The sequence below is a fragment of the Dendrobates tinctorius genome, unplaced genomic scaffold (genome assembly GCF_039654945.1).
Source record: "Dendrobates tinctorius isolate UK_male_01 unplaced genomic scaffold, ASM3965494v1 ptg000063l, whole genome shotgun sequence".
NCBI lineage: Eukaryota > Metazoa > Chordata > Amphibia > Anura > Dendrobatidae > Dendrobates > Dendrobates tinctorius.
Window position 1 is genome coordinate 13,121,593 of NW_027361731.1, and position 26,614 is coordinate 13,148,206.

Genomic DNA, 26,614 nt, shown 5'->3' on the forward strand with positions numbered 1-26,614 from the left:
ATCAGTCCACGAGAACGATGTAGATTAGCTATTCTCTGTATTATTGAGTTTTGGGGTGCCCCACCTTCCACAACAATGCCTTCCCCTCGATATGCGTGCCTAAATTGTAAGTATTCATAGAATTCAGAGGGAGGTAATCCATATTTGTTTTTCCGCTGTGAGAATTCCTTAATCACATCACCTATCAGCACTTGATTAAGTCTGTTTAAACCCATGGTGCTCCAGGAGCCAAATCCCACCAGCTGATATAAATTTGGAAGCCCATGGAGTGTTCAATAACGAGGTAAATTGTCACATTTTCATCATCCCCCAAAGTTTATGACATAACAGCATAGTCGGTATTTTGCCTCCAAGTGTCCCAAACTTTTGCGCCTCCAATACCTCAGAGTTTATCCGATTGGAAATGGTGCTGTAGCAACATACGCGGAGCTCCTCCTCCCCCAGGGTCATCCCATCCCCAAATATGTTGAAGCTGAGATGCCACATAATATACCCACGGGTTAGGAACCACAAGCCCTCCCATTGTTTTGTTTCTTTACAATGTTTCCAGTTGAATTCTCGGAGTCTGTTTGTCCCATATTAATTTTCTAAACTCCTGACTGACCTTACACGTTCATGACCGGGCCTACTTTTACAATTCTGACCACTGTCCCTTTATGAGGTCATAACTCTGAAACGCTTCCATGGATCCCGGTGATTCTGACACTGTTTTTCTTGTGACATATTGTACTTCATGTTAGTGGTAAAACTTCATTCATATAACTTGCGTTTATTTGTGAAAAAAAACAGAAATTTGGCGAAAATTTTGAAAATTTCACAATTTTCCAACTTTGAATTTTTATGCCCTTAAATCACAGAGACATGGCACACAAAACACTTAATAAGTAACATTTCCCACATGTTTACTTTAAAATCAGCAGAATTTTGGAACCAACATTTTGTTTTTGTTAGGAAGTTATTAGGGTTAAAAGTCAACCAGCGATTTATTTTTACAACAAAGTTTACAAAACCATATTTTTTAGGGACCACATCATATTTAAAGTCATTTTGAGGGTGTACATGACAGAAAATACCCAAAAGTGACACCAATCTAAAAACTGGAACCCTCAAGGTGCTCAAAACCACATTCAAGAAGTTTATTAACCCTTTACGTGCTTCACAGGAACTGAAGCAATGTGGAAGGAAAAAAATAACATTCAACTTTTTTTTGCAAAAAAATTTACTTCAGAACCAATTTTTTTTTTTATTTTCACAAGTGATAAAAGAGAAAATGAACCATAAAATTTGTTGTGCAATTTCTCCTGAATACGCCGATACCCCACATGTGGGGGTAAACCACTTTTTGGGTGCACGGCAGAGCTCACAAAGGGAAGGAGCGCCGTTTGACTTTTTCAACACAGAATTGGCTGGAATTGAGATCAGACACCATGTTGAGTTTGGAGAGCTCCTGATGTAGCTAAACAGTGAAAAAACCCACAGGTGACACCATTATCGAAACTAGACCCCTTAAGGAACTTATCTAGATGTGTGGTGAGCAGTTTTAACCCCCAAGTTCTTCACAGAAGTTTGTAACGCAGAGCAGTGAAAATAAAAAAAACTTTTTTTTTCCCTCAAAAATGATTTTTTAGCCCGCTATTTTTTATTTTCACAAGGCTAACAGGAGAAATTGGATGACAAACGTTGGTGTGCAATTTGTCCTGAGTACAACGATACCCCATATGTGGGGGGGACCACTGTTTGGGCGCATGGGAGAGCTGGGAAGGAGCGCCATTTTGTAATGCAGACTTTGATGGAATGTTCTGCGGGCATCATGTTGCGTTTACAGAGCCCCTGATGTGCCTAAACAATAGAAACCCCCCCACAAGTGAACCCATTTTGGAAACTAGACCCCCCAAGGAGCTTATCTAGATATGCGGTGAGCACTTTGAACCCCCAAGTGCTTCACTGAAGTTTATAATGCAGAGCTGTGAAAATAAAAAATCATTTTTTTTTCCACAAAAAGTGACTTTTTTAGCCCCCAATGTTTCTGGTAACAGGAGAAATTAGACCCCCAAAGTTGGTAAATCGTGGAAACCCCTTAATTCTAGCTCCAACCATAACCCCAACACACCCCTAACCCTAATCCCAACCCTAACCCTAACTCCAATCCTAACCCTAATTCTAACACCAACGGAAAAATGAAAATAAAAATATTTTCTTTATTTCATTATATTTCCCTAACTAAGGGGGTGATAAAACAGGGGGGTTATTTACTTTTTTATTTATTTTGTGCACTGTGATAGGGTTTATCAGTGATCAAAATGTATATTGAATGAATGAATGTAATCTGCCGGCCGAATCGGCAGGCGCACTGTGCATGTGCCCGCCATTTTCTTCCCGGATCAAGATGGCGGCGCCCACCGGAGGCAGGAGGGCCTGAGGACCACCGGGAGGTACCGGGGAAGGGGGGGGATCAGGGGACCCCATCTCTCTCTCCTCTGATGTGCGATCACATCAGAGAGAGAAAGTGAAAGGACAATCGCAGCTTTTTTTGCGGTCGCTGTTATACGGTCAATAACGGCGATTGCAAAAGCGGGGTCGGTAAAAAAACGACCCAAATCATGTTCTCTGGGGTCTCGGCTACCCCTGGCAGCCGATACCCCGGAGAAAATCCGACTCTGGGGGGGGGCTATACACTTTCTCCACAGCGCCGTTAATTCGTTAATTAATGGCGCTGTGGTTTAAGTACCCTTAACTACCGCCGTTAAAAGGCGTATCTGCGGTTAAGGGGTTAAAACTTCTTGTAAGCACACTTTCATGGCATCCCATAATGTGTTTTGCGACACTCGTTTGTCGTTTTCCTTAAAATAATATTCTAAGGTAAATGTGATCAGAGGAATATCTATAATTTGAAGCCAGAAAGGATTCATGGCCGACATAGTCAAAGAATCCAGCGGCCTGGGTGAAAAACAAAGAGAAGTCAGCAAGGGTGAATGATCAGATAGCGCTCTGGGTAAATATTCCACTGTTCTTACCAAGGGGGAAATGATCCCTTTAATAGAACCCTGGGGTCAGAATCAGAGCGCTGAGGGATTTGCCCTAACCTCCGTACAGGAGATCCCTTTAAGAGAACCTGGGGTCAGTACCAGAGCATTTGAAGGCAATTGCCTTGACTTCCATACCGGGGATCCCTTTAAGAGAGGCATGGGGTCAGAATCAAAGCAATGGATGGATTTGCCCTGCCTTCCATACCGGAGATCCCTTTAAGAGAGTTCTGGGGTCAGTACTAAAATGCTGAGTGGATTTGCCCTAACTTGCATACCAATGATCCCTTTAAGAGGGAAGATGTGCCTATGGTATGTGTGATGTGTATATGGGCACAGGAGGGGGGGGATTCATTTCTGTCAGTCATGTGCTCTCTGCTCCTTTCTGGGGGGCAGACAATGGCTTGGAGCTTATGTTCCCGGGTATGCTAGATTTCTCCCACCATGTCAGTGTCTGCTGAGGTGTTGTCAAGTGGGAAACTTGCTCATAGCAACCAATCACAGCTCAGCTTCTTTTGAACAGCTCTGGTGAAATGAAAGATGTTTCGTGATTGGTTGGTGATACACACACACATACATACAGTTTTATATAGAGCAATTTCATAGATTCCATTTGAAAGGACTGCACCTTCAGGGACTTGTTTTGAGACGTCAGATTAACTATAGTTCTGAAGGAGTTGTCTGGCTTGGTTATTAGAAAGAGAGGGGAGTATAGAACCCCCTCCCTATTTCACCTATTTCAAACTCTGGGACTTCCAGTACAGCTTCCTGAACAAAGTCCAGGACCTCTGTCTCTAGTGCCAATTGCTCACTCAGGACAGAATGAAGTGTCAACACAAATATTTCTCCTGGAACCGTCAGGAACTCTAATTTCAATCCTGACCTAATCAGGCTGAAGATCCAGACACTGGCTGAAATAGCCTCCCAGCCAGGGAATAAAGAAGAAAGCCTTCCCCCTACCTGGGCTGGGAGTCATTGACCTGATTTTCTGGCCTTCTGGGAAGAGGTTCCAAACATGAGGCCTCTACCATTTCTTCTGCGATCTTCCCATTTGACCTGGTCCCTGAAAGGCCTCCTCCAGACAAACCTCCTTCTTCGGAAGGATCATTTGTAGTTAGGCACAGAAAGACTGAGTAACCCCTTTTTAGTATCTCCCGCCTTTTCCAGGATCTCGTCCAGGGAAGGGCCAAAGAGATACTCCCCCTCAGAAGATATGGAACACAACCTCAACATGGCCTGGATGACCCCTGGCCAGTATTTCAGTCAAAGCCCTACGGGCTGTATTGGAAAGGGATTCCAGTCTATTCAGCCAGATCATCAAGAACCTGGCCGTGCAGGTGCTGCTACTGCTGGTTTCAGGGCACCAGCAGATGTCTCCCAAGTCCCCCTTAAGAAAGGTGTCCGCTTTTCAATCCAGGGGATCCCGCAATGGCCCCATATCAAAGGGTATAGAAGATATTTTGGAAAACTTTTGCAAAGTCCAGTTTAGGGGCTTTTTCCCATAACGACAAAGGTGGCTCATCAAAGGGGTATTTTCTCTTGAAAGAAGGGGTAGGGGAGCCTTTCCCTTCCGGCCTCTTCCATTACTTTTGCACTAAAGCCCTGATCTTTTCATTCAATGGGAAGGATTTTCGTTTCCTCTGGTCTAGGCCTTGGAACATTATATCTTGCACTGACTTCTCAGGCCTAGTGTCCATAATGACCATAGTGGATCTCACTGATTTCACTAGCCTATCTAGCTAGCTTTAATACAATGTTGTCTTGATGCCTGATGATGAGGTCTGTGAGGAGGAAGCACCCAAGTCATCCCCGCTGTCTGAATTAGAGGAAATGTCAGATGTCAGGGAGGCCACTCTAACACTTATATACTTCTTTGCTTTCTGTACCTCTTTCTGGGAGAGGGATCTAAAGGACATTTAATCTCTGCTTTTATGATGACTCTTAAGCCGGTGGTGAAGTTACGGGTCTCTCATCACTGTCTGCTCTATACAGGATTGTGTGCATATACCCCAATGAAAATAAAGTAAAAAAGTGCATTAAATAATTAACATAGGGTAAACACTGTTTTAGATCCAAAAAAAGCATAAAGCTGTCCCACCACGACAAGGTGTAAAAGCATGTTCACACTGGCCATGGGTGCACCTTTTTTACTTATTTATTTTCATTAGGGTATATGCAGACATTGTCTTTTCTTCGGTTTTGTTTGCTTCCATGGCAAATGTGAACATGCTTTTTACATTATGCGGTGAGCCCACCTCAAAGTCGCGACATGTCAGCTGTTATAAACAGCTGACATGTGCCCGCAATAGGTGCGAGCGGAATTGCGATCCGCCCGCGTCTATTAACTAGTTAAATCCCGCTGTCAAACGCTGACAGCGGGCGCTTTAACTAGAGTTTCTGGCCACGCGCCGGAAACTAGCGCATTGCCAACCCCCGTCACATGATCGGGGGTCAGCGATGCGTTGCCATAACAACCTGAGGTCTCCTCAGACCGCTATGGTTGTTGATGCCGGATTGCTGTGAGCGCCACCCTGTGGTGAGCGCTCATTGCAATGCTGTAATTCTACTACATAGAGGTGATCTATGCATCGCCTCTATGTAGCAGAGGCGATCATGTTATGGCAGCTTCTAGCCTCCTATGGAGACTATTGAGGCATGCCAAAAGTAAAAAAAAGTGTTTAAAAATATTAAAAAAATTTAAAAAAAAACAAAAGTTTAAATCACCTCCCTTTTGCCCCAATTAAAACAAACAAAAAAAAAAAATCAACTGGTGAACAACTGGCTACGTCGATGGTGCCGTCAGCAACGATTTGGATTTCTGGATCACGGAGTGAACTACTTATACGATGGACTACTTGCTAGAGATGGGGTGCACCTTATGAAGACTGGAAAGCATGTATTTGGAAGTCGCCTTGCTACACTTGTAAGGAGAGCTTTAAACTAGAACAACATGGGAAGGGAAGCAAAAGACCAGAAAAAGCCATACACCTGACAAATGCTATTGAGAACTCTGCTATTAGAAGTGGAAAGGAAGAACAAAGACGAAAGAATCTAATTAATAAAAATATTGGAGAAAGAGAAACCAATCACAAACTAAAATGTTTCTATACTAATGCACAAAGCATGGGCAACAAACAAGGAGAATTGGAACTACTAACACAGGAAAAGAAATATGATGTCATTGGAATCACTGAAACTTGGTGGGACAATACACATGATTGGAATACAAGACTAGAAGGATACAACTTATTTGCAAGAAACAGACTTGATAAACGAGGAGGGGGTGTCGCATTGTATGTTAGAAACGCGTATATCTGCACAGAGATTGAAGCTTCAGAGACTGGGAGTTCTGTGGAAACTGTTTGGGTAAGAATACAAGGACAGAACAATGGAAAGGACACCATTGTAGGCATTTACTACAGGCCGCCTGTGCAAGCTGAAGATATGGATGAACTCTTTATGCATCAAATGGCCAAGTTCTCCAAAAAATATGACATAGTTGTCATGGGAGATTTCAACTATCCAGACATTTGTTGGGAATCTCTCTCAGGCAAAACTAACAGGTCAAGGAAATTCTTATCCTCTCTTGCTGACAACTTTATCTTCCAAAAGGTAAGGGAGAAAACAAGGGGAACTGCTACCTTGGATCTAATCCTTATAAACAGGGAGGAAATGGTTGAGGAGGTAAAAGTGGCTGGGACCCTAGGAGGTAGCGACCATGCTATTTTAGAATTTTGGATAACTAGAGGCGGAAGACCTGTGAAGACTCAGACGTCAAGGTTAGATTTCAGAAAGGCAGATTTTAAGGGATTCAGAAAGAGAATTGGAGGGATCCAATGGCTGGATATCCTTAAAGACAAAAATGTCCAGGAAGGATGGGAAATCTTGAAAAATGAAATTCTCAAAGCACAGTTGTTAACAATTCCGAAAAGAGGGAAGAATAGGAAGCAGTTAAGGAAACCAGGATGGATGAACACAGAACTTAAGCACATGCTAAAAAGGAAGAAAAAAATGTTTATAAAATGGAAAGAGGGAGGCATATCTAAAGAAGAATATAATGCTGTCTGCAGAACCTGCAGGGCACAAATCAGATTAGCTAAAGGTGAAAATGAATTGAGGCTTGCAAGAGATGTCAAAAGCAATAATAAAGGATTTTGGGGATATGTCAAAAGTAAAAGAAAAGTCAAAGATGCTATAGGATTTTTACAGGATGAAAATGATGAAATGGTAAGACAGGATGTTGAGAAGGCTGAACTTTTAAATTCCTATTTTGCATCTGTTTTCTCTCAGAAAGGAAATGTAACACCAACTGTTATTCACTGTCCTATTAAGGGAATAGAAGAACCCAGGATATCTATAAACAGAAAGATAGTGAAGAAACACTTAGCTAATCTAAATGAATTCAAGTCTCCAGGTCCAGATGAATTACACCCCAGAGTACTGAAGGAGATAGCAGAAGAAATTTTTGAACCCCTCTCCATAATCTTTGAAAATTCTTGGAGAACAGGAGAAGTCCCAGAAGACTGGAGAAGAGCAAATGTTGTTCCTATCTTCAAAAAGGGGAAGAAGGTGGACCCAGGCAACTATAGGCCGGTGAGTCTGACTTCTATACCAGGAAAGATCTTTGAACAAATTATTAAACAACATGTATGTCAATACCTGGATAAGAATGAAGTGATTAAGCAGAGTCAGCATGGGTTTGTAACTAATAAGTCATGTCAGACTAACTTAATTTCCTTCTATGACGGTATCACTGATTGGGTGGATCAAGGAAATGCTGTAGATATAGTATATCTTGACTTCAGCAAAGCATTTGACAAAGTCTCTCATACAATCCTTATTGAAAAAATGACTAAGTATGGAATGGACAAGGCAACTGTTAGGTGGATTCATAACTGGCTTAGAGATCGGACCCAAAGAGTGGTTGTAAATGGCTGCACATCCAGTTGGAAGAATGTCTCAAGTGGGGTACCACAGGGCTCTGTCCTGGGCCCTGTATTGTTCAACATCTTTATCAACGATTTAGATGAAGGAATTGAGGGTAAACTGATTAAATTTGCTGATGACACAAAGCTAGGAGGGATAGCTAATACTAGAGAAGAAAGAGAGAGGATTCAAAAAGATTTAAATAAACTGGAGAAGTGGGCAGCAACTAACAGAATGGTTTTTAACAGGGAGAAATGCAAAGTACTACATCTGGGCAATAAAAATGAAAAAAGCATATACAGAATGGGAGGAATAGGCCTAAGTGACAGCACATGTGAAAAAGACTTGGGTATACTAATAGATCACAGACTGAATATGAGTCAACAGTGTGATGCAGCAGCAAAAAAGGCAAATGCAATTCTAGGATGTATTAACAGAAGCATACAGTCTAGATCACGTGAAGTCATTATTTCCCTCTACTCCTCTTTGGTCAGACCTCATCTGGAATATTGTGTCCAGTTTTGGGCACCACATTTTAAAAAAGACATCAACAAACTGGAGCAAGTTCAGAAAAGAGCGACCAGAATGGTGACCGGTCTGCAAACTCTGTCTTATGAGGAAAGGTTGCAGGATTTGGGAATGTTTAGTTTGCAAAAGAGAAGACTGAGAGGAGACTTAATAGCTGTCTACAAATATCTAAAGGGCTGTCACATTGTAGAAGGATCAACTTTATTCTCATTTGCACAAGGAAAGACTAGAAGCAATGGGATGAAACTGAATGGGAGGAGACACAGATTAGATATTAGAAAAAACTTTTTGACAGTTAGAGTGATCAATGAGTGGAACAGGCTGCCACGAGAAGTGGTGAGTTCTCCTTCAATGGAAGTCTTCAAACAGAGGCTGGACAGACATCTGACTGGGATGATTTAGCGAATCCTGCTTTGAGCAGTGGGTTGGACCAGATGGCCCAGGAGGTCCCTTCCAACTCTACGATTCTATGATTCTGAAACCTACACATATTTGGTTTTGCCACGTTCAGAATCACCCAATCAATAAAAAAAAAAAAAAAAAAAAAAAAAAAAGGATTAACCTGATCACTAAACGGTGTAGCGAGAAAAAAAATCAAAACGCCAGAATTACGTTTTTTTGGTCACTGTGACATTGCATTAAAACGCAATAGCGGGCGATCAAAAGAACGTATCTGCACAAAAGTGGTATAATTAAAAATGTCAGCCAAGCACGCAAAAAATAAGCCATCACCCAACCCGAGATCATGAAAAATGGAGACGCTACGGGTATTGGAAAATGGCGCAATTTTCTTCTTTTTTTTTTTAAGCAAACTTTGGAAATTTTTTTCACCACTTAGATAAAATAGAACCTAGACATGTTTGGGGTCTATGAACTCGTAATGACCTGGAGAATCATGATGGCAGGGCAGTTTTAGCATTTAGTGAACCTAGCAAAAAAGCCAAACAAAAAACACGTGTGGGATTGCACTTTTTTTTGCAATTTCTCCGCACTTGGAATTTTTTTCCCGTTTTCGAGTACACAACATTGTGAAACCAAAGGTGTCGTTGAAAAGTACAACTCGTCCCACAAACAAGCCCTCACATGGCCATATTGACGGAAAAATAAAAAAAGATGGCTCTGGAAAGAAGGGGAGTGAAAAAACCAAAATGAAAAATCGAAAAAAGCTCCGGTCATTAGAGGGTTAAAGAATAGAAAGGAGCTGCAGACTTGCATAAGTGATTCAGGGAAATCCCAACATAAATCATAGAAAATAGAAAACTATCGACAAAATAAAAGAGTTACATCCCTGACAACAACGTATGAAGGGAGAATTCAAAATTCAACCGGACTTCCACTCATTTATGGTGGACCACTGGAGCTACTAGGAGTCCTGACCAGAAGAGTAGAAAAAGTATTAGTGCTCCTCATTGCAGGAAAGATTGTGCAGTAATCTGAATTACTTAGAATTGAAAACATAATGTCATTTATGACGTGGAGTGAGTCCATGAAACCAGGACTCGGGCAAAGCCATCACACTGTATCTCCAGCAGGCCCGAATACATGTATATTACAGCCATCAGCCACATACAGCTTTGAGACATATCATGGCACAGGGGTAACGTGTTTTATGTAGTTTATCACGATCCTGTTTGAAGTTAGTTAAAAGAAACTGAAAAGTCAGGATAAAAGGGAAACTGTTATTGTACAGAAATTCACACTTGGCCTCACTGCACATTTAATGTGGTCGATCATAAAAGTGAAGTTTGGCCAGAAACCACCATGGTTACTTACCGGTAGCCGGTTTTTCCGGAACCCATGACGGCACCACTTGAGAGAGGGATCCGCCCCGCCAGGACAGGAAACTACTGAAACATAAGGGGCGGCACCTCTCCCCCGCTTCAGTTGGATTACAGAGCATTGCGAGGACTTCCCGGTTAGTTACACGTTTATCCAACACCACATCACACAAATACACCCGACTATTGTGCACACCCATACGGTGAAAAGGGGGGGGGATATACGGGTGCCGTCATGGGTTCCGGAAAAACCGGCTACTGGTAAGTAACCATGGTGGTTTTCCCTTCACCCATGACGGCACCACTTGAGAGATTTTTGGAGACTTCGAACACCTTAGGGAGGGACCACCGCTTGTAGCACCCTTCTACCAAAGGTTAAGTCAGCAGAGGAGGATAGATTTAATCTATAGTGCTTAAAAAAAGGTTGAGGGTGAGGCCCAAGTAGCGGCCTTACAAATTTGCTCAATTTATACCTCTGCTTTTTCAGCCCAGGAGGTCGCCACGGCTCTGGTGGAATGAGCCTTGATGCCGACAGGAATCGGAACACCACTAGCTGAATAGGCTATACTAATGGCCTCCCTAATCCATCTGGCAATAGTCCCCTTTGTCACTCCATAGCCCTTCCTGGCACCCTGAAAGGCTACAAATAGGGACTGGGACCTCCTTCACTGGCTACTTACTGATATATACTCTAAGAGGGCTCTTTTAACGTCTACATTATGGAATTTCTCCTCCCCTGGGTTTTTTGGATTCTCACAGAAGGAGGGGAGGACAATTTCCTGGCTTTGGTGAAAATCTGATACAACTTTCGGTAAATAAGCAGGGTCTGTTTTTAGAACATCCCTGTCCTGGTACACCTGGGTATAAGGTGGGTTAACTGAAAGGGCCTGCAAGTCACTTACTCTACGTGCTGATGTAAGGGCCACTAAAATAATGGTTTTTAGGGTAAGATTTTTCACTGGTAGTTGTTGTACTGGTTCAAATGGCTCCTTCGTAAGAGCTTCTAACACAAGGTTTAAATCCCAGGGAGCTATTTTTGGCAAAGGGATTGGTCTAGACCTCTGGCAGGATTTAATAAATCTAACTACCCATCTATTTGCCGCTATATTGCAGTTATATAGAGCGCCTAGCGCTGAAACTTGTACTTTGAGTGTATTTACCGCTAGGCCTAGCTGTAGACCTGCCTGTAAGAATTCTAAGATGGTCTCAATTGGGGGTTCTCGGTCTAACGGCTTTCCCAGGAACTGCAGAAACTTATTCCATGTCCTACCGTATATATTAGTTGTTACTGGCTTTCTACTTTTCATCAGTGTAGCCACCAACCCAGGGGAGAACCCCCTATTTCTTAAAAGTGACCTCTCAAATTCCACGCCGTCAGATGGAACCCCTTGACTTGCGTGTGGAATACCGGACCCTGAGCTAGCAGGTCTGAAATCTCTGGCAGTACCCAAGGATCTGAGAGGGACATTATCTGCAGTAGCGAGAACCAGGGCCTTTTTGGCCAGAACGGGGCTATTAAGATCACTCTGGCCTGAGCTTCTCTTGTTTTCTTCACTACTGCTGGGATTAGAGCTACCGGAGGAAAGGCGTAACCCAGTTTGAAATTCCACGGAATTTGCAATGCGTCCACTGCCCATGGCTCTTCCTTTGGGTTCAATGAACAGAAATTTTTTACCTGCCTGTTGCTTCTGTTGGCAAAGAGGTCTATTACTGGCTCTCCCCAGAGTTGTACTATCTTCTGGAACACTACGTGGTTTAGGGCCCAGTCTCCCTGCCTTAATGTGTTGCGGCTTAGAAAATCGGCTTGTATGTTCTCTACCCCTCTGATGTGTAGGGCCATTAGAGAGTGTAGGTTTCGTTCTGCTGTGCGAAAGATTTCGTTGGTTTCGTTCATTAGGGAGTGTGACCTTGTCCCTCCCTGGTGGTTGATATAAGCCACTGTCACTTTGTTGTCCGACATAATCTGGACATCGCGGCCTTGTAGACTGGGAACGAATATCTTTAGGGCCCTGTTTACTGCCCTTAGTCCTCTTAGGTTTGAGGATGCGTTTTGTTCTTGGTGTCCCCAGGGCCCCTGGGCTGCCTGTCCCCTTAGGTGCGCTCCCCACCCCGAGGAGCTTGCATCCGTCCGAATTACATCCGAATTACATCGGACACTGGCCTGTGCCATAATGTCCCTGCTACTAGGTTTGCACTGTCTAGCCACCATCTGAGAGAGTCTTTGACTTAAGAAAAGCTCCAGCCTTCCTTCTAAATGCCCTTTTAGCAATTTTTGTACTGATAGGATCTCTGTTTGTAGTTGACGGGTATGAAATTGCACCCATCTGACCGCTGGAATACAGGCTGTTAGGCTATGTGCACACGTCGCGGATTCTGCTGCGTTTCCGCAGCGGTTTTGGCCCTGCGGAAACGCAGAAGTTCCGCTGACATGGTACAGTACAATGAAAGCCTATGGGTTTTCAAAAACGCTGTGCTCACGCTGCGGTTTTTTCCGCGGTTTACAAACCGCAGCATGTCAATTGTTTGGGCGGTTTCCGCAGCGGTTTCACACCTTTAACATAGTAGAGGTGTGAAACCGCAGGGCAAAACCGCAGACCAAACTGCAGGAAAACCGCAGGTCACTTTACCTGCGTTTCCGCTCGGAAAAATCCGCAGCGGAATCCGCAATGTGTGCACATAGCCTTAGAGTACCTAGTAAGGACATCGCCCCTCTCAGGGTCGTGTGAGGCTGGTCTATTGCTGCCATGGTCATATTCCTCACCTTTTCCACTTTGGCCTCTGGCAAAAGACAAATCTGTTGCTCCGAGAGCAAGATGAATCCTAAAAATGTTTGCCTTTTTAGGGGTTGTAGTCTTGACTTCTTGACATTCACCATCCAGGCCAAAAATATGTAGGGTATCTGTTAACCTTTCCACTTGTTCTGTGCAGTGACGTTCCGAGTTGCCCACAATTAGAAAATCGTCTAAGTAAGGTATTATAATTGTGTTGTGGATGCGGAGGAAGGCTGTCATCTCTGCTACTACCTTTGTAAACACCCTCGGGGCTATGGATATGCTGAATGGAAGGGCTCTGAACTGAAAATGTCTGAGGTTGCCCTGGATGTAAAGAGCTACCCTTAAGTATTTTTGGTACTCTGGATGGATCGGGATGTGGTAGTAGGCATCCTTTAGATCGACCACGGCCATAAAACAATTGTGGTGTATTAGCTTTATGGCCGAAGTCACTGACTCCATTTTGAAGGTCTGGTTTTCTATACATCGGTTGAGGCCTCTCAGGTTTATAATCGTTCTGAATGATCTGTTTTTTTTATTAGGAAGAGGGGTGAGTAGAAACCCCTTCTTTCCTGTCCGCTTGGAACCTCGATCAGAACATGTTTGTCCAGCAGACTTAGGATCTCTGTCTCTAGGGCTAACTGCTCTTCTAACCCTCTCCTGACGGGGGTCACCACAAACGATGCTCTCGGCAGTTGAAAAAAAAGGAAATTTTAGGCCTTTCTTTATGATGTTTAAAATCCAAGTGTTGGAAGATATATTTTCCCAGTCCTGAAAAAAAGAGCATCAGTCTCCCCCCTACAGGGATGCCGGAGTCATTGTGGGGACTTTTTTGCGGATGAAGCGGCTCCCCCAAACATGAATCCAGACTCTTTCTTTTGTCCTCCCATCTTTTCCGATCCCCCGGAGGACGGCCTCTATTGAATCTTCCCCTCCGAAAGGGCTGCCTTCTTTGATCTCCCTGAAATCTGGGGAAGCCCTTCTTCCTATCACCTGCTTTCTCCAGGATATCGTCTAGATTTTTTTCAAAAAGAAATTGACCATCACATGGAAGAGAGCACAATTTAGCCTTTGATTGTAGATCTCCAGGACAACCTTTTAGCCATAATGCACGCCTTGCGGCGTTTGATAATCCCGCTGCCCTCGCAGTTAATCTCATGGAATCGGCAGAGGTGTCGGCTAAAAAGCAGCTGCTCCATGTAGAAGATACATATCTCCCAAAATTTTTTCCCTAGACACTTTAGATGTGAGTTTTTCCTCCAGCTGTTGTAGCCAGATCATTAAGGATCGGGCTGTGCAGGTACCGGCTATTCCTGGTTTCAATCCCCCTGCCGCTGATTCCCATGTATGTCTTAGGTAGGAGTCTGCTTTCTTATCTAGCGGATCTCTTAGTACTCCTGAGTCTTCTAGGGGCAGGGCCGACCTTTTAGATGATCTGGATACTGCCGCATCAATTTTTGGGACCTTGTCCCATATTTCCGTATCCTTTGGCTCAAAGGGATATCTCCTTTTTGAGGAGGAAGGAAGGCTACCTGTTTTTTCAGGCTTCTTCCACTCTCTTTCAATGAGCGCCTGGATTTTCTCGTTAACTGGAAAGGTGCGCTTTTTCCTTTCCTGTAACCCTCCAAACATTACATCTTCTAGGGATTTGGTTGCTTTTTCCTCCTGTAGGCCCATAGTTGTTCTGTTTGCCTTAAGGAGGGCGTCCGTATCCTCTAGCGGGAAACATGGTCTGCCCCCGGTATCACTATCCGAGTAGGAGGAGGACATGCGCTCAGCCTGATATTCAGACGAGGAGGCGTCTGATGAAGAACTTGGGGCGTCTCTTCTACTTTTTTTCTTTAACAATATTTTAAGTGAGCCTTCTACCTCGGACCTTATGACTGATCTGAGATTAGTTGCCAGGCTCGACACTTCCTCCGCCATAGTTCGCTGTATACAGCTGGCTCAAAGGTCCTTTTGACAATCTCTCGCTAGGGGGCTCTGGCATTTAGCACACTCCCTATTATTTCTCTTGCTCCCTGCTTTTTTGCCTTTTTCCTAAGGAACAAATAACACACAAGAAGGACCCTATTAATACTGGTCTAACATTCACGAAGATCAACTCACCACCCACAAAGTCGGGTACCGGACTCGGAGGCTGCGCTGGAGCATGTGGTCTGCGCTCTCTCGACCTCGAAGAATCCCTCGATCTGTGGCTCGGGCGGCTGCTGCTCTTGCCGCTTGAACGGCTGCCATGCTTATGTGCAGAGGTCTGCGACGGGGGCAGAGACAGTGGAGACGGTGAGCGTTCCTGCTGTGACCCCATTGTAACACCTGGCCGTCCTGCTCCTTGCCCTCCTTTAAGTAGGTGTCTTCGGTGAGTGATCTGTAGCCCTCCCCCCTGCAACCGCCGGCCGCTCTACCCAGCTACTGCGGCCAGTCCATGCTTCATCCCTGACAGGCACCGCCGCTGTCAGACTGGGATCCCGTTCCAGGACAGGAACCCAACTGAAGCGGGGGAGAGGTGCCGCCCCTTATGTTTCAGTAGGTTCCTGTCCTGGCGGGGCGGATCCCTCTCTCAAGTGGTGCCGTCATGGGTGAAGGGAAAAGACTGGACCTGGTCTTGAAGGGATCATATGAGCACATTCAGCAGCACAGAAGGGAGAGAAGGTAGATTCATCCAATAAGATATCAGGGATCTAGGAAGCCAACAGCATCTTTACCCTCCGCTTTCTCTTACAGACCCATCATAATACTTTTCTTTAGGTTATTTTCTAACTTGTCAGCACATTCTACGTACACTGTCAATTGGCTTTGTAGTTTACAGATCTGGGCAGGTAATGGTCAGCATCTTCTAATCCCAGAGGGTAGGTGGATCATTCAGGTCGTAAGTTCTATAGAAAAGGGCTTTCAATACCCAAAGTAATATGAACAGTTTTGGGTGGAGGAACATTTTGTGGTCTAGAGGCAAAATGGTGATCACATGATGTGATACGGCCGGACTAAAAGGCAGATGAAGCAGCCACAGCCGGTGACTGAGAAGAATCTGTGACATCTCTGCATTTAGTGGTCACTACTTACCCGGGTAGTCATATGTGGGAATATCCTCTTTACACCACTCATCACCTCTCACATATGTCTCTGTCGTAATAATATGGGTCAGATCTTCACCCTGAAACAAATATTGTAAAATCACGTACAGATGGAGAAATCACATCTATGATCAGCTCTAATCCTGCCATCTCCACCGCTCTCATTACACAAGTACAAACCATATAATACTGGTGGATAAAACAAGACTGAGCACAAGACCTTCACAGCAGTCTACACATCATAGGGGAGATCTCATGACACCTTCTCTCCATCTACCTGATGATCCTGAGGAACATTGGGATCTTCTTGGTTACAGTCCTGTGGAAGAAGAGGACGGGGACATCTCTCTGGTGTTGTCCTCTTACTGGATAGATCTTGAGGAAACACATACAGGGACTGAATTCATTCTTTACATACAGATAATTATAGGCCGTGTGTATTTAGTCCTGTCTATTACCTGGTGATGTGAGGGGCTGGGGAACCTCCATCATGACATTCTTGTACAGATCTTTGTGTCCTTCTAAATACTCCCACTCCTCCGTGGAGAAATAGACAGCGACATCCTGACACCTTATAGGAACCTGACACATACAATGATACCGTCATCCCCCGATCCCTTCATAGTGTTAGGCTGTGTGCCCACGTAGCGATTTTTAAGCGTTTTTGCCGCGATTTTCGGCGCGAAAACGTTTCAAAATCGTGTACAGAACGCCCCCCATGCATTCCTATGGCATTCCGCACATGCTGTGCTAATGCTGCGCTTTTTTCCGTGGCGGAATCGCATCGCGGAAAAAATCGCAGCATGCTCATTCTTTTGTGTGGAATTGCAAAGAATTGCTGCGATTCCGCACCCATAGGAATCCATGAGAATCGCTTACTTCCCGCATGTGGCTATGCCCACCATGCGGGAAGTTAAGCGTCTCATGTGCGGTTGGTACCCACGGTGTGGAGGAGAGGAGACTGTCCTCCAGGCCCTGGGTACCATACCCCTGTAAAAAAAAGAATAAAAAATAAAAAAAATTGAGGTATTTTTACCTTCCGACGTCCCGCGCTGCATTCCCGGCCTAAGCGTTCCCAGTAATGCCTTGCGGCAAGGCCCTGTGATGATGTGGTCTCGCGAGATCGCTATAGCAACGCGAGACTACGTCATCACAGGTCTCGCAAGGCATCGCTGGGACGCTGAGGCCCGGGATGGCAGCGCGGGACGCCGGAAGGTAAATATACCCCGATTTTTTTATTTTTTTTTTAGCATTTTAACATTCTATCTTTTACTATAGTGTGACCAACCTGTCAATCACTTTCCAAGCGATGCTTCAAATCGCTTGGAAAGTGCTTGAATATCGCACGCGAAAATCGCGATCATAATCGCGGTGAAATCGCGCGGAAAAAACCACGCAATTTCTGGGAAGGAGTCCGGTTTTTAGTGTCCGGAATAAAACGCTACGTGGGCACATAGCCTTACTGTATAATGTCCCAGCATTCCCAGCAGTGTCACCTCTCCAGTCAGCAGCTCAATCATCTTGTAGGTGAGTTCTAGGATCTTCTGGTCATTGATGTCCTCATGTATCAGGGGGTGAGGTGGAGGACCCGTGATTGGGCTCAGGGTTCTTCCCCATCCGTCAGACACAGGGTCCTGACTGCGTTCACTAAAGGTCTTCTTCACTACTGTGTAATCCTGGTTATGGAGAGACACATTAATAAATCTCACTACAGACATTTCCAGAGTCCTCACCTCTCCAGTTCTGTCCATCTGTTATTCCCATAGATAAGAATGATGTAATGTGACGCCATCAGAATCTCTCACCTCTCCAGTAAGCCGGAAGAGGATCTCTAGGGTGAGGTGTAATATCCTCCCCGCCATCTTGTCTCTGTCCATATCCATCCTTGATGGGTAAATCAGGAATATTCTCTTATATAGGTCTTCACTGAGAGGATCCGATATTGTAGAGACCTGAATAGAAAGACGATGTAACATCATAAAGAATTCTATATAATACAATTACTGACAAAAATTAGAACTGAAGGCAGCACTGAGTTCTCAAGCAGTGGGTATAACATACAAGTGTGCTTTTATAGGTATACTAGCTGAAGAGCCCGGCGCTGCCCGGGCATAGTAACTAACTACGGGTAGTTATAACAAATTATAATGATTATATCTATACATATAGAGGTGAGTCTATAGCCCCGCCCACTCCACATAGCCACATTCACTATAATATCCCACATCATCCCGTCAGCCAGAGCCACCGGACTACTCCCCCTAATATCCCACATCATCCCGTCACAGCTGCCGGACTACTACCCCTAATATCCCACATCATCCCGTCAGCCAGAGCCACCGGACTACTCCCCCTAATATCCCACATCATCCCGTCACAGCTGCCGGACTACTACCCCTAATATCCCACATCATCCCGTCAGCCAGAGCCACCGGACTACTCCCCCTAATATCCCACATCATCCCGTCACAGCTGCCGGACTACTACCCCTAATATCCCACATCATCCCGTCAGCCAGAGCCACCGGACTACTCCCCCTAATATCCCACATCATCCCGTCACAGCTGCCGGACTACTACCCCTAATATCCCACATCATCCCGTCAGCCAGAGCCATCAGACTACTACCCCTAATATCCCACATCATCCCGTCAGCCAGAGCCACCGGACTACTACCCCTAATATCCCACATCATCCCGTCAGCCAGAGCCACCGGACTACTACCCCTAATATCCCACATCATCCCATCAGCCAGAGCCACCGGACTACTACCCCTAATATCCCACATCATCCCGTCAGCCAGAGCCATCGGACTACTACCCCTAATATCCCACATCATCCTGTCAGCCAGAGCCACCAGACTACTACCCCTAATATCCCACATTGTCCTGTCAGCCAGAGCCACCGGACTATTACCCTTAATATCCCACATCATCCTGTCAGCCAGAGCCACCGGACTACTACCATTAATATCCCACATCATCCCGTCAGCCAGAGCCACCGGACTACTGCCCCTAATATCCCACATCATCCCGTCACAGCTGCCGGACTACTACCCCTAATATCCCACATCATCCCCTCAGCCAGAGCCACCAGACTACTACCCCTAATATCCCACATCATCCCGTCAGCCAGAGCCACCGGACTACTACCCCTAATATCCAACATCATCCTGTCAGCCAGAGCCACCAGACTACTACCCCTAATATCCCACATCATCCCGTCACAGCTGCCAGACTACTACCTCTAATATCCTACATCATCCCGTCAGCCAGAGCCACCGGACTACTACCCCTAATATCCCACATCATCTCGTCAGCCAGAGCCACCGGACTACTCCCCCTAAAATCCCACATCATTCCGTCACAGCTGCCGGACTACTACCCCTAATATCCCACATCATCCCCTCAGCCAGAGCCACCGGACTACTCCCCCTAATATCCCACATCATCCCGTCACAGCTGCCGGACTACTACCCCTAATATCCCACATCATCCCCTCAGCCAGAGCCACCGGACTACTCCCCCTAATATCCCACATCATCCCGTCAGCCAGGGCCACCGGACTACTACCCCTAATATCCCACATCATCTCGTCAGCCAGGGCCACCGGACTACTACCCCTAATATCCCACATCATCCCACCAGAGCCACCGGACTACTCCCCCTAATATCCCACATCATCCCGTCACAGCTGCCGGACTACTACCTCTAATATCCTACATCATCCCGTCAGCCAGAGCCACCGGACTACTACTCCTAATATCCCACATCATCCCGTCAGCCAGAGCCACCGGACTACTACCCCTAATATCCCACATCATCCCCTCAGCCAGAGCCACCAGACTACTCCCCCTAATATCCCACATCATCCCGTCACAGCTGCTGGACTACTACCCCTAATATCCCACATCATCCCCTCAGCCAGAGCCACCGGACTACTACCCCTAATATCCCACATCATCCCGTCAGCCAGAGCCACCGGACTACTCCCCCTAATATCCCACATCATCCCGTCACAGCTGCCGGACTACTACCCCTAATATCCCACATCATCCCCTCAGCCAGAGCCACCAGACTACTCCCCCTAATATCCCGTCACAGCTGCTGGACTACTACCCCTAATATCCCACATCATCCCCTCAGCCAGAGCCACCGGACTACTACCCCTAATATCCCACATCATCCCGTCAGCCAGAGCCACCGGACTACTCCCCCTAATATCCCACATCATCCCGTCACAGCTGCCGGACTACTACCCCTAATATCCCACATCATCCCCTCAGCCAGAGCCACTGGACTACTACCCCTAATATCCCACATCATCCCGTCAGCCAGAGCCACCGGACTACTCCCCCTAATATCCCACATCATCCCATCAGCCACAGCCACCGGACTACTACCCCTAATATCCCACATCATCCCGTCAGCCAGGGCCACCGGACTACTACCACTAATATCCCACATCATCCCGTCAGCCAGGGCCACCGGACTACTACCACTAATATCCCACATCATCCCATCAGCCACAGCCACCGGACTACTACCCCTAATATCCCACATCATCCCGTCAGCCAGGGCCACCGGACTACTACCCCTAATATCCCATATCATCCCACCAGAGCCACCGGACTACTACCCCTAATATCCCACATCATCCCGTCAGCCAGAGCTACCTGACGACTACCACTAATATCCCACATCATCCCGTCAGCCAGAGCCACCGGACTACTACCCCTAATATCCCACATCATCCCGTCAGCCAGAGCCACCGGACTACTACCACTAATATCCCACATCATCCCATCAGCCAGAGCCACCGGACTACTACCCCTAATATCCCACATCATCCCGTCACAGCCACCGGACTACTACCCCTAATATCCCACATCATCCCCTCAGCCAGAGCCACCGGACTACTACCACTAATATCCCACATCATCCCGTCAGCCAGAGCCACCCGACTACTACCCCTAATATCCCACATCATCCCGTCAGCCAGAGCCACCGGACTACTACCCCTAATATCCCACATCATCCCCTCAGCCAGAGCCACCGGACTACTACCACTAATATCCCACATCATCCCGTCAGCCAGAGCCACCGGACTACTACCCCTAATATCCCACATCATCCCGTCACAGCCGCCGGACTACTACCTCTAATATCCCACATATGGTGCAGGTGGGCATCCGTGGGGGTGGGATCTCTAGGAGGTTGGCCCAACTTCAGTCCAGACGGATATGGACAATTGGGTCAGTCCACACATCTGGACTCAATGAAAATATTAGTTATGCCCCATTTCTGTAAGAACTGTTCTGTTCATAGATAACACCTACGTTATGTGGATTCTCACTTTTAATATTTTATATTTTTTTAATATTTTAGTTTTCTTTTGGAGCTATGAGGAAGGATAATGTGAACTGTACACTTATGGATATCATATATAACTCTAGCCCACGTGGGTGAATAACTTTTGTCAAGAAATGAAGAAACCAACAATGATTATGAAGTCTGCCATTTGGTCTAGGTCTTTGATATGGTCTGTTATTGTTGTGCAATAATAATTTATAGTGAGATATTTTTGGAATTTAGATATATATACTACTATTTTGATAGGTAATTGTTGGTATTATAAGCACTTTGAATGTATTCATTGTTTGGTATATCCTCGCTGATGTGTTCACAACGGGTGTGTGCTTTATATGGGTGTAAGTCAGCGCCCCCCGGCTCAGTACGCGCCTGTCTCCGTCGCCACTGCCCCTGCCTGTGCTTGGCGTCTCTACATGATGGTTGAGGTCCGCCCCGACCACTCCCACTGTGTGACGCCAGCGCAGACCGGCATTGCGGTTGCCTCGGCGACGGAGCGTGTCACTTCCGGGCCGGGAGCGCGACTTATGGTAACGTCGGTCATGATGCGGCGCCCGGGCACACTATAAAATGATGCCAGTTCACATACTGACAAGGCCCCTTGAAGAAGGCGGGTCCGAAACGCGCGTCGGGGCGGACGCGCTATCCAGGCACTGGAGCACCTCCTGACCATCACCGCCGTTACCTATTATATAATGGGCTTTGTTCCTTATTTGTACAGCGGCCATTATGGCAGATCCAAGGGTGGTATAATAGGTGGATAGTCAGGATGTGTGGTCTTGCTTATGCAGCACCCACCAGTACTGAGTGCTATATATTGGGCAGTGTGTTTTAGTTATAGTGGCCACTATGGCAATTGCAGTGGTAGATGCTAAGTAAAAATAGACTTCTAGAATATGGTCTTTTTATACTATGTGCTGTTATAATGTACAACTTCAGTAGTGAATTTTGGTATAATTATTTATATAGGGCAATATGATTATTATTTTTTGCCGCTTGAAGATTGTCTATTTTGGATAATTAGCGACCATATTTGGGACGGCTTTATAATTAGTAGACACACAGTGTGTACTATCCTCTATGTGCTGGATGTGGGCGTCATCACACTATACATATGTGTATGTCTATTTCCCCTTCTCCCTTCAATTGGTGATATGTAATGATTTTAAATGTTTTTCTAGCAATAAAATCTTTTTCTATAGATTGATAAAAGTGACTTCGGATCATCTTTGTTGTTGTGGATATGTTATGTAGTTGATGATAGGCATCTTAAATCCATGTGGATACATGGCGAGAATAATTACAGGTAATAATTGATACCATGTGCCCCAGCCATACTTGGTGGATTGAGCTGTATAATGAGGCCAAGGCTTTATAATGAAGGGACTGGAGGGAGAAAAGAGAGGAACGTAGCAAGAAGAGCCGGACTGCCCAACACTAGACCACTATACAGCTGTATAATGAGGCCCAGGCTTTATAGTGAAGGGACTGGAGGGAGAAAAGAGGGGAAAGGAGCAAGAAGAGCCAGACTGCCCATCACTAGACCCCTGTACAGCTGTATAATGAGGCCCAGGCTTTATAGTGAAGGGACTGGAGGGAGAAAAGAGGGCAAAGGAGCAAGAAGAGCCGGACTGCCCATCACTAGACCCCTGTACAGCTGTATAATGAGGCCCAGGCTTTATAGTGAAGGGACTGGAGGGAGAAAAGAGGGCAAAGGAGCAAGAAGAGCCGGACTGCCCATCACTAGACCCCTGTACAGCTGTATAATGAGGCCCAGGCTTTATAGTGAAGGCACTGGAGGGAGAAAAGAGGGGAAAGGAACAAGAAGAGCCGGACTGCCCATCACTAGACCACTGTACAGCTGTATAATGAGGCCCAGGCTTTATAGTGAAGGGACTGAAGGGAGAAAAGAGGGGAAAGGAGCAAGAAGAGCCGGACTGCCCATCACTAGACCCCTGTACAGCTGTATAATGAGGTCCAGGCTTTATAATGAAGGGACTGGGGGGAGAAGAGAGAGGAACGTAGCAAGAAGAGTCAGAATGCCCATCACTAGACCCCTGTACAGCTGTATAATGAGGCCCAGGCTTTATAGTGAAGGCACTGGAGGGAGAAAAGAGGGGAAAGGAGCAAGAACAGCCAGACTGACATCACTAGACCCCTGTACAGCTGTATAATGAGGCCCAGGCTTTATAGTGAAGGCACTGGAGGGAGAAAAGAGGGGAAAGGAGCAAGAACAGCCAGACTGACCATCACTAGACCCCTGTACAGCTGTATAATGAGGCCAAGGCTTTATAATGAAGGGACTGGAGGGAGAAAAGAGAGGAACATACAAAGAAGAGTCGGAATGCCCATCACTAGACCACTATACAGCTGTATAATGAGGGCAAGGCTTTATAGTGAAGGGACTGAAGGGAGAAAAGAGGGGAAAGGAGCAAGAAGAGCCGGACTGCCCATCACTAGACCACTGCACAGCTGTATAATGAAGCCCAGGCTTTATAGTGAAGGGACTGAAGGGAGAAAAGAGGGGAAAGGAGCAAGAAGACGCGTACTGCCCATCACTAGACCCCTGTACAGCTGTATAATGAGGCCCAGGCTTTATAGTGAAGGGACTGAAGGGAGAAAGAGGGGAAAGGAGCAAGAAGAGTCGGACTGCCCATCATTAGACCCCTGTACAGCTGTATAATGAGGCCCAGGCTTTATAGTGAAGGCACTGAAGGGAGAAAAGAGGGGAAAGGAGCAAGAAGAGCCGGACTGCCCATCACTAGACCCCTGTACAGCTGTATAATGAAGCCCAGGCTTTATAGTGAAGGGACTGAAGGGAGAAAAGAGGGGAAAGGAGCAAGAAGAGCCGGACTGCCCATCACTAGACCCCTGTACAGCTGTATAATGAGGCCCAGGCTTTATAGTGAAGGGACTGAAGGGAGAAAAGAGGGGAAAGGAGCAAGAAGAGCCGGACTGCCCATCATTAGACCCCTGTACAGCTGTATAATGAGGCCCAGGCTTTATAGTGAAGGCACTGAAGGGAGAAAAGAGGGGAAAGGAGCAAGAAGAGCCGGACTGCCCATCACTAGACCCCTGTACAGCTGTATAATGAAGCCCAGGCTTTATAGTGAAGGGAGAAAAGAGGGGAAAGGAGCAAGAAGAGCCGGACTGCCCATCACTAGACCCCTGTACAGCTGTATAATGAGGCCCAGGCTTTATAGTGAAGGGACTGAAGGGAGAAAAGAGGGGAAAGGAGCAAGAAGAGCCTGACTGACCATCACTAGACCTCTGTACAGCTGTAAAATGAGGCCCAGGCTTTATAGTGAAGGGACTGGAGGGAGAAAACAGGGAAAAGGAGCAAGAAGAGGCAGACTGCCCATAATTAACCTGCAGAGCTGCACTCCACATAGAGAATAATGGAGCCTTCAGCACCGACCTCCACCCGCAGAGCCACACTCCACAGAGAATAATGGAGCCTCCAGCACCGACCTCTACCCGCAGAGCCGCAATCCACATAGAGAATAATGGAGCCTCCAGCACCGACCTCCACCCACAGAGCCGCACTCCACATAGAGAATAATGGAGCCTCCAGCACAGACCTCCACCCGCAGAGCCGCACTCCACATAGAGAATAATGGAGCCTCCAGCACCGACCTCCACCCGCAGAGCCGCACTCCACATAGAGAATAATGGAGCCTCCACCCGCAGAGCCGCACTCCACAGAGAATAATGGAGCCTCCCGCACCAACCTCCACCCGCAGAGCCGCACTCCACATATATGGCTGCTCTGTGCGCACAGGACCTGTGATGAGGTCACAGGAGGGGAGGTGTCAGGGGTCACATGATCAGGGGCCTCAGTGTATGCACGACTCTGCTGTGCTGGTTGTCATGGTGCTGGATGAAGGGAAGTTTATGTGTGGGGTCAGGAGGGGTTTACATTGTGGATGGAGCAGAGCCGTGTGTGTACGAAGTGTACGGAGCAAAGCCGCGTGTGTCCTATTGGGGCGATTCCTGTACGGAGAGGAGCCGCGTGTCCCATTGGGGGCGATTCATGTACGGAGTGGAGCTGCGTGTGTCCTATTGGGGGCGATTCATGTACGGAGCCACGTGTGTCCTATTGGGGATGATTCAGGCATGGAGCGGAGCCGCGTGTGTCCTATTGGGGACGATTCATGTATGGAGCGGAGCCGCGTGTGTCCTATTGGGGACGATTCATGTACGGAGTGGAGCCGCGTGTGTCCTATTGGGGACGATTCATGTACGGAGCAGAGCTGCGTGTGTCCTATTGGGGACGATTCATGTACGGAGCAGAGCCGCGTGTGTCCTATTGGGGACGATTCATGTACGGAGCAGAGCCGCGTGTGTCCTATTGGGGACGATTCATGTACGGAGCAGAGCCGCGTGTGTCCTATTGGGGACGATTCATGTACGGAGCAGAGCCGCGTGTGTCCTATTGGGGACGATTCATGTACGGAGCGGAGCCGCGTGTGTCCTATTGGGGACGATTCATGTACGGAGCGGAGCCGCGTGTGTCCTATTGGGGACGATTCATGTACGGAGCGGAGCTGCGTATCTCCTATTGCGGACAATTCATGTACGGAGCGGAGCCGCATGTGTCCTATTGAGGGCGCTGTCCGCGGTGCAGGGACACCGGTGTGACTGAGGCCGCAGCTCCCGAGAAAAGGATTAACCCCGTATCAGCCGGAGACCAGCGCTATCCCATGTGACAACTTCACGGATACAGATAGAAAGCGGAACATCACACAGAGGAGAACCGAGTGTTTGTGTATGAAGAATGGACGACTGTGAACAGCGGAGAATCCTGACTGAGGATAACGGGGACCGTACACCTACCTGCACGCACAGAGCTGCACGGTAGACGCTAGATTGTACAGGCTCCTGCCAGGTGTGACGTCATTTCTGGGGGTGTGTCATACGGGGAAGCAGGCTGGGTGGAGCCTAGACTATTAGCTCCGCCTTCTTCCAGGTCCTGCCTGCAGCCCATACAGTGTAGCTGGCTCACCACTGAAGATGCTGCATTAATTAGCGTCAGGCCAATTGCAGCCTGGCAGCCAATCAAAGCACGGAGTTGCACAGCCAATGAGCAGCTGCAGCTTCCAGAGACTGCCACTACACAGAGAACCATCCAAGTGCAAACTGGCGG

The 26,614-nt window shown here is 46.7% G+C and overlaps 1 protein-coding gene across 1 annotated transcript in view; it reads right to left on the reverse strand.

Moving 5' to 3' along the window:
• The window catches only part of LOC141094315 (uncharacterized), a 46,312-nt gene extending 21,110 nt beyond the window's left edge, over window positions 1-25,202 (reverse strand). The window contains exons 1-6 of the mRNA XM_073580154.1: window positions 25,050-25,202; window positions 17,906-18,052; window positions 17,597-17,776; window positions 16,559-16,682; window positions 16,378-16,475; window positions 16,090-16,180 (exon numbers count right to left, since the gene is read on the reverse strand). Of these exons, the coding sequence (XP_073436255.1) occupies window positions 16,090-16,180; window positions 16,378-16,475; window positions 16,559-16,682; window positions 17,597-17,776; window positions 17,906-18,052; window positions 25,050-25,076 (667 nt within the window). The 5' untranslated portion in view covers window positions 25,077-25,202. The remainder of the gene's footprint in view (window positions 1-16,089; window positions 16,181-16,377; window positions 16,476-16,558; window positions 16,683-17,596; window positions 17,777-17,905; window positions 18,053-25,049) is intronic.
• Window positions 25,203-26,614: the final 1,412 nt, after the last annotated feature.